Below are 7,462 nucleotides of genomic sequence, written 5' to 3'. Positions count from 1 at the left end.
GAGAGAGAGAGGGAGAGAGAGAGAGAGAGAGAGAGAGAGAGAGAGAGAGAGGGAGAGGGAGAGAGAAGGAGAGGGAGAGGGAGAGAGAGAGAGGGAGAGAGAGAGAGAGAGAGAGAGAGAGAGAGAGAGAGAGAGAGAGAGAGGCAAAAGAGAGAGAGAGACGGAGAGAGAGAGATGGAGAGAGAGAAGTTCCCTCTTGTGTTTCTGCTTTGATCTGAGCACAGGGAATTGTGTTGACATCTGTTTGTTTACCCATAATCCTCCTTGTCACCAACGCTGTTTCACAACGACACAGAGGCCTCTGCTGGTAGCAAGTCGTCTTTCTGCAGGCCTCACTCCATCTGGAGAAGAACTTCTTATGACTCAGGAACCACATTAATAATATGTGAACACATTAATAGTATAGAGCCATCTTCTGAGATTCACAGACAGTACAACTGCAAGAAAGTTGACCTGGAACGCAACAATTGTCACACAAGACAGGGGGGTAAATAGATAGATCCTCCTTTTTCAACTGTCGCACGCACACAAACAGACACACACACACACGTCTCTGACAGAGAGTTACAGCAACCTGGGGAGTCTCACTCCACATTAGTTTATCTCCTTTCCCCCTGTCTTTCTCTCTCTCCTTATTTCTCCTTCTCTCTCCTTCTCCTTCTCTCTCTTATCGATGATTCTGGGTTACTGGAAATGGACAAGTTGTATTGAAAACAACACTTTAAAGATGTCTGCTGGCCTATCAAGAAGGCTTGAAATTAAAGAGACGGCGTGTTTCTTTCTACTTTAAAGGAAAGCATCTTGGCAGTTATCAAACTACTTGTGTATCTGGGTCAAGACTCAGTGGGGCTCAGACTGGAGAATTCTCTCTCATTGCTTATCAGTTAGAAGATTTAAGGATTGGGGTTAGGGGTGTTGGGGGGGAGGGGGGGTACTGGAGAACTTCCAACATATTTGGGGTAGGAACATGTCTAAATGTTGTTGTCTTTTCAGTAAATGAGAGAACTCATTAGCATGTCTGTCTGTCTGTCTCTCTCTCTCTCTCTCTCTCTCTCTCTCTCTCTCTCTCTCTCTCTCTCTCTCTCTTTCTCTCTCTCTCGAATGTATTAGATGAGTTAACTCTACCCATTAGAATGTATTAGATGAGTTAACTCTACCCATTAGAATGTATTAGATGAGTTAACTCTACCCATTCTTTCTTGTTTCTGCAAAACCTCCAGCATAGCTGACACTTCAAATGATTTCCAGAGGAGGTTCTATAAACTCTGCCATCTCATCTGAGACACCCTGTGTTTTGCCTAGGCCTGTTGTGCAGTTGGTAAAAGCATTATGTTAATGTACAGATGTATGGTCATTAATTTGAGCCAGTTTTCTACTGCAGAAAAAAGCAAATGTGAATTATTATGTAAATCATAATGAATGGACATTTTTTTGTAGGGGTTGAAAATCAAGTCTGAAAATTCAAAGTGGAAATTACTTCCTTTAGAAGCATTTTTAAGCCTCAAATGCACTACAATTCAGGAAAGTTCTCTTGCAAAAGGGTGATCAAATTAATATCCTACACTTTTAGAAAAAACGGTGCTATCTAGAACCTTTTAGGGGTTATCCTATGGGGACAGCCGAAGAACCCTTTTGGAACCCTTTTTTCTAAGTGTACATCTGTAGGACATGTTCGCTAAACAGCCTGTTGTTCCAGAGAAGAGGAGGTGGCTGTTGATTCCTACCTCCAGGAAGAGGCTGGTGATTCCTACCTCCAGGAAGAGGATGGTGATTCCTACCTCCAGGAAGAGGCTGGTGATTCCTACCTCCAGGAAGAGGCTGTTGATTCCTACCTCCAGGAAGAGGCTGGTGATTCCTACCTCCAGGAAGAGGCTGTTGATTCCTAACTCCAGAAAGAGGCTGGTGATTCCTACCTCCAGGAAGAGGCTGTTGATTCCTACCTCCAGGAAGAGGCTGTTGATTCCTACCTCCAGGAAGAGGCTGTTGATTCCTACCTCCAGGAAGAGGCTGGTGATTCCTACCTCCAGGAAGAGGCTGTTGATTCCTACCTCCAGGAAGAGGCTGTTGATTCCTACCTCCAGGAAGAGGCTGGTGATTCCTACCTCCAGGAAGAGGCTGTTGATTCCTACCTCCAGGAAGAGGCTGGTGATTAGTGCTGGTTGAAATCATTGAGTGGGTGGTTAATGGAATGTAGAGCATGGCCTTAGACCTCACTGTAAACTGTTGATACATCAACATCACGACTCTGTGTGTGTGTGTGTGTGTGTGTGTGTGTGTGTGTGTGTGTGTGTGTGTGTGTGTGTGTGTGTGTGTGTGTGTGTGTGTGTGTGTGTGTGTGTGTGTGTGTGTGTGTGTTTGCATGTGTTTGCTCGTATCCGTGTGTGTGCATGTGTATGCGTGCTCTCGTGTGTGTACCGTAAAATCTCTCTCTCTCTCTCTCTCTCTCTCTCTCTCTCTCTCTCTCTCTAATTCAATTCAATTTAAGGGGCTTTATTGGCATGGGAAACATATGTTTACATTGCCAAAGCAATGAAATAGATGATAAATAAAAGTGAAATAAACAATGAAATGTGAACAGTAAACATTACACTCACAAAAGTTCCAAAAGAATAAAGACATTTCAAATGTCATATTATGTCTATTAGTGTTGTAACGATGTGCAAATAGTTAAAGTACAAAAGGGAAAATAAATATGGGTTGTATTTACAATGGTGTTTGTTCTTTACTGGTTGCCTTTTTCTTGTGGCAACAGGTCACAAATCTTGCTGCTGTGATGGCACACTGTGGTTTTTCACCCAATAGATATGGGAGTCTTTTCTCTCTCTCTCTCTCTCTCTCTCTCTCTCTCTCTCTCTCTCTCTCTCTCTCTCTCTCTCTCTCTCTCTCTCTCTCTCTCTCTCACTCTCACTCACTCACTCTCTCTCTCTCTCTCTCTTGGCCGGGTTATTTGGGTCTAGGCCGGGTTATTTGGGTCTAAGCCGGGTTATTTGTTCTAGGCCGGGTTATTTGGCTCTAGGCCGGGTTATTTGGGTCCAGGCCGGGTAACTGTAAAGCAATTTTGCAATTTTGCTGATGTCAACAGGGCTTTATGATGACATTTGATTGATTGAATGATTGACAGGTGCGGGCTACTGCAGGTGGGAGACAGACTCCTGTCCATCAACGGAATCCCCACGGAGGACGGAACACTGGAGGAGGCCAATCAGCTTCTCCGAGACGCTGCTCTGGCCAATAAGGTCTCTCTTGAAATAGAGTTTGACGTCGCAGGTTGGTCTCTTGGGCTTAGGACTCTCATTAGGCTATATGTACAATATGTGAAACTAATGCATTTATAAAATGGTTGAAAAGCTATAGACCAGGGGTGTCAAACATACGGGTCATGGGCCGGATCCGGCACGTGAGGGGGTGGTTTGAGATTTGACTAAAACCAAATCAGAACTGTCTAGAAATGATAATGGTCATACATTCATATAGTTTCTTGACTGTGTCCAGCGCACTAATAATCACCGAAAAGCCTAGACAGTCAGGGAGCATCGAAAATGCCAAGAAAACTATAAATAGATTACTATTTTTTTGCAAATTTTGACAGTGAGGAAATATAACCAATTTTCAGTGCGGCCCTCCGGACGTCGTTGGAGACTGAATGCGGCCCCAGGGGCAAAATGAGTTTGACACCCCTGCCTTAGACTAATGGTCTAGGGCCAAAGTAACTTTTACAATTCTCATTTAAAATATCCAGTGTATGAATCTAATTAGTTGATCAAATGGTGGGACTAATGGTCTAATGGTAATTGTTATAATGAGCAGGCCTAATGATAGCTAGTCATTATAATAAATAATCTGCATTTTCAATGTTTGCCTGTAGCACCCCACTAATTAGTGTAGGTGCTGCCATTTAGATAACAATTCCCAGATTCTCAGCAACCTGATTAAACAGCTTTTAATTGGGAACGATATTAGGCTAGTATGATAGTAGAACAACAGGATAGTAGGATAGTATGACAATATGATAATATGATGAGTGTGCGTATGTGTGTGCGCGTGTGCGTGTGCGTGTGTGTGTGTGTGTGTGTGTGTGTGTGTGTGTGTGTGTGTGTGTGTGTGTGTGTGTGTGTGTGTGTGTGTGTGTGTGTGTGTGTGTGTGTGTGTGTGTGTGTGTTTTCTCTCCTCTGTATGTGTAGAGTCTGTTGTGCCCAGTAGTGGAACATTCCATGTGAAGCTGCCTAAGAAGAGAGGGGTGGAGCTGGGCATCACTATCAGTGGTAAGACTTGGTATACACGCACGCACGCACACACACACACACACACACACACACACACACACACACACACACACACACACACACACACACACAAACACACACTTCCTCTACCATCTCGACCATCATGTCTAAATGATCTATCCTTCTCATGGACAGTCAGTCTAAACTATTTATCTTGTTTCTCATGGCATTCTCCTGTTTCTCACGGCAGTGGGTTTATTTTAAAGCTCTCTAGAACGCCCAGTACTACCCCTGCATCCCAAATGGCACCCTATTCCCTATATAGTGCACTATCTTTGACCAGGGCTTATCTCTTAATAGGGTGCCATTTGGGCCGCAGATCCTACTCCTCTTCATTCTCCTTCAGCCTGCAGAAGACTGCATGTGGAATCTCATTAAACGACCTTGGGAAAATACCCAGCTCCTATACAGCTCTGTTTATGCAAAGAGGTTTCTCCCAACCAGCTAGCTGAAGGGTTGTTGACTTTAGAGGGCTGAAGTATCGCTCCATTACTCTATTCCCTGGGTAGTCTTCTTCTGCTGCCCATTAAAAAAGCCAGGTATGCACCCTACATAACCCTTATAAAGCCAGTACATAACCTGTATAAAGCCAGTACATAACCCTTATAAAGCCAGTACATAACCCTTATAAAGCCAGTACATAACCCTTATAAATCCAGTACATAACCCTTATAAAGCCAGCCATGTACAGTACATAACCCTTATAAAGCCAGTACATAACCCTTATAAAGCCAGTACATAACCCGTATAAAGCCAGTACATAACCCTTATAAAGCCAGTACATAATCCTTATAAAGCCAGTACATAACCCTTATAAATCCAGTACATAACCCTTATAAAGCCAGCCATGTACAGTACATAACCCTTATAAAGCCAGTACATAACCCTTATAAAGCCAGTACATAACCCTTATAAAGCCAGTACATAACCCTTATAAAGCCAGCCATGTACAGTACATAACCCTTATAAAGCCAGTACATAACCCTTATAAAGCCATTACATAACCCTTATAAAGCCAGCCATGTACAGTATAACACAGAGGAAGTTAAGTCTTAATGAGGTTATTTCTTTGAAAGTGTAATGCCACAATAGTTTCCCCACCACATTATGCAGTGTGAATAGTCTCTCACCTTATATCTGGTGAAAAAGCACCAACTGCCACCAGCTGTTTACCTGAATCTCAGTTTATCATGACCATAATTATAAAATCATGTAGTAATGACAAACGTACAGCATGCATCAATAACTAACATTGTTACCTCTCCTCCCTCACAGCCAGTAAGAAGTCTGGAGAGCCTCTAATCATCTCAGACATAAAGAAAGGCAGCATGGCTCACAGGTACGGACGGTATGGATGGCTTCAGGCCACAGACTAATGACTTGGGTTCAGTTGTTTGAGATTGTGACAGTAACATAGTCCTCCTACAGAGGGAGACATTTCCCACCAAATCACAAATGATACAGTTGGAAAAAACTATACTCTCTCTTTTTTTACCCCTCTACCTCTCTCTCTCCCGCTCTCTCTCTCTCTCTCTCTCTCTCTCTCTCTCTCTCTCTACCCTCTACCTCTCTACCTCTCTACCTCTCTCTCTCTCTCTCTCTCTCTCTCTCTCTACCTCTCTACCTCTCTCTCTCTCTCTCTCTCTCTCTCTCTCTCTCTCTCTCTCTCTCTCTCTCTCTCTCTCTCTCTCTCTCTCTCTCTCTCTCTCTCTCTCTCTCTACCCTCTACCTCTCTACCTCTCTACCTCTCTCTCGCTCTCTCTTTCTCTCTCTCTACCCTCTACCTCTCTACCTCTATCTCTCTCTCTCTCTCTATCCCGTTCTCTACCCCCTCTCTCTCCCCCCTCTCTCTCTCTACCGCTCTACTTGAATGTTTTGGTACACCTACTGGAGAGCTCTTCGTTGTCTACACCCATTCAGCATCGTTCACACCCTCTTAAGCCTTAGCCCCACCCATCTCTTTAAGGATTCACATGTGAGGCCATGTGCTAAACAGAGTGAGTAGTTTAGTAAACAACCAAAGATTCCAAGACTAAAAGTGGATTAAATAGTAGCCTATTTAAGGAAAAACTCCAGGTAAAAATACACTTTATCTAGTCCTTGGCCTATATCCTAATCTGACTTTGGTGCAGGTCATGTTGTTCTTCACATTACTGTCTCTGGTAAACACACACTATATCAAATAAAATCTATGTTTATTTGTCACATTCACAGGATACAGAAGGTTAAAACGGTACAGTGTAATTGTTACTTGCATATTTGCATAGTAGCAATATCAAAAATAGAAAGTGTCCAGATAAAAATATTAGAGAAGGCTTACCCAGACACACTTGTCTAAATCGATGGGTCATGTGAAAGAAATGCTATAACCCTCAGCCACATCTAAGTGGATGGGTCTCTACAGAAGGTGTAAACAGTCCAGCGAAACGGTTACTTGCATAGTAGCAAAATATCAAAAATAGATAGTGTCAATATAAAGAAAAAAAGAACAAGTGTCAATGTCAGTAGAATGTAGAATGTCAAAATAATATACAGTATGTACAAAAACAATATCAATAACAATATCAGTGATAGTGGTGATAGATGAGGTAGTTATATGCATAAAATCAGGGGTAAAGTGGCTGAGCAGCAGGATAAAAAAATTAATAGTAGCAGCAACGTATGTTAGGAGAGAGTCATGTGAATAGAGGCACTGCAGATAGTGCTGATGACTGGGAACTCGCCCCCAGTGATGAACTGGTCCGTCCGAACCATGCATGAACAAGATAATCTATATTCGGAGAGCCTGTTTCTGTCCTGCCTTTGACTTTGGTGCAGGGCATGTGATGTCCATAGCCTCTTTGTCACAAAACTCCATGATCTTCTCAGAAAGATAAGTTTGTCTAGCTGTGTCCAGTCCTGGTGGTGCTTGTACAGGCAGACCATCTATGGGAGGAAGGATGTCAGCGTTGCGCAGCAGCTAAATCCTGGTCCTGACTGAGTCCGAACGCTCCTTGGTGACAACAACACCAGGCTCCAGAGCATCGAAACTGTAAAACAGGAAATAATTAAAAATATTTAGAAGACATTACAACCTCGCATAACATTAATTCACCTCCCAAGTGTACATACTGTAAGAAGAATAACCTCATACAATGCAATGAAAATGATATTCACCTGAAGTGCTTGTACTGCTTGAT

At 43.0% G+C, this 7,462-nt stretch overlaps 1 protein-coding gene across 1 annotated transcript in view; it reads left to right on the top strand.

The window, feature by feature from the left end:
- The window catches only part of LOC121578813 (glutamate receptor-interacting protein 2-like), a 189,980-nt gene that overhangs the window by 119,270 nt on the left and 63,248 nt on the right, over window positions 1-7,462 (top strand). The window contains exons 13-15 of the mRNA XM_045224103.1: window positions 3,122-3,267; window positions 4,182-4,262; window positions 5,559-5,622. Of these exons, the coding sequence (XP_045080038.1) occupies window positions 3,122-3,267; window positions 4,182-4,262; window positions 5,559-5,622 (291 nt within the window). The remainder of the gene's footprint in view (window positions 1-3,121; window positions 3,268-4,181; window positions 4,263-5,558; window positions 5,623-7,462) is intronic.

This window comes from Coregonus clupeaformis, chromosome 12, assembly GCF_020615455.1.
Source record: "Coregonus clupeaformis isolate EN_2021a chromosome 12, ASM2061545v1, whole genome shotgun sequence".
NCBI classification, from domain to species: Eukaryota; Metazoa; Chordata; class Actinopteri; order Salmoniformes; family Salmonidae; genus Coregonus; species Coregonus clupeaformis.
This window is presented reverse-complemented; position numbering and strand designations above follow the sequence as displayed.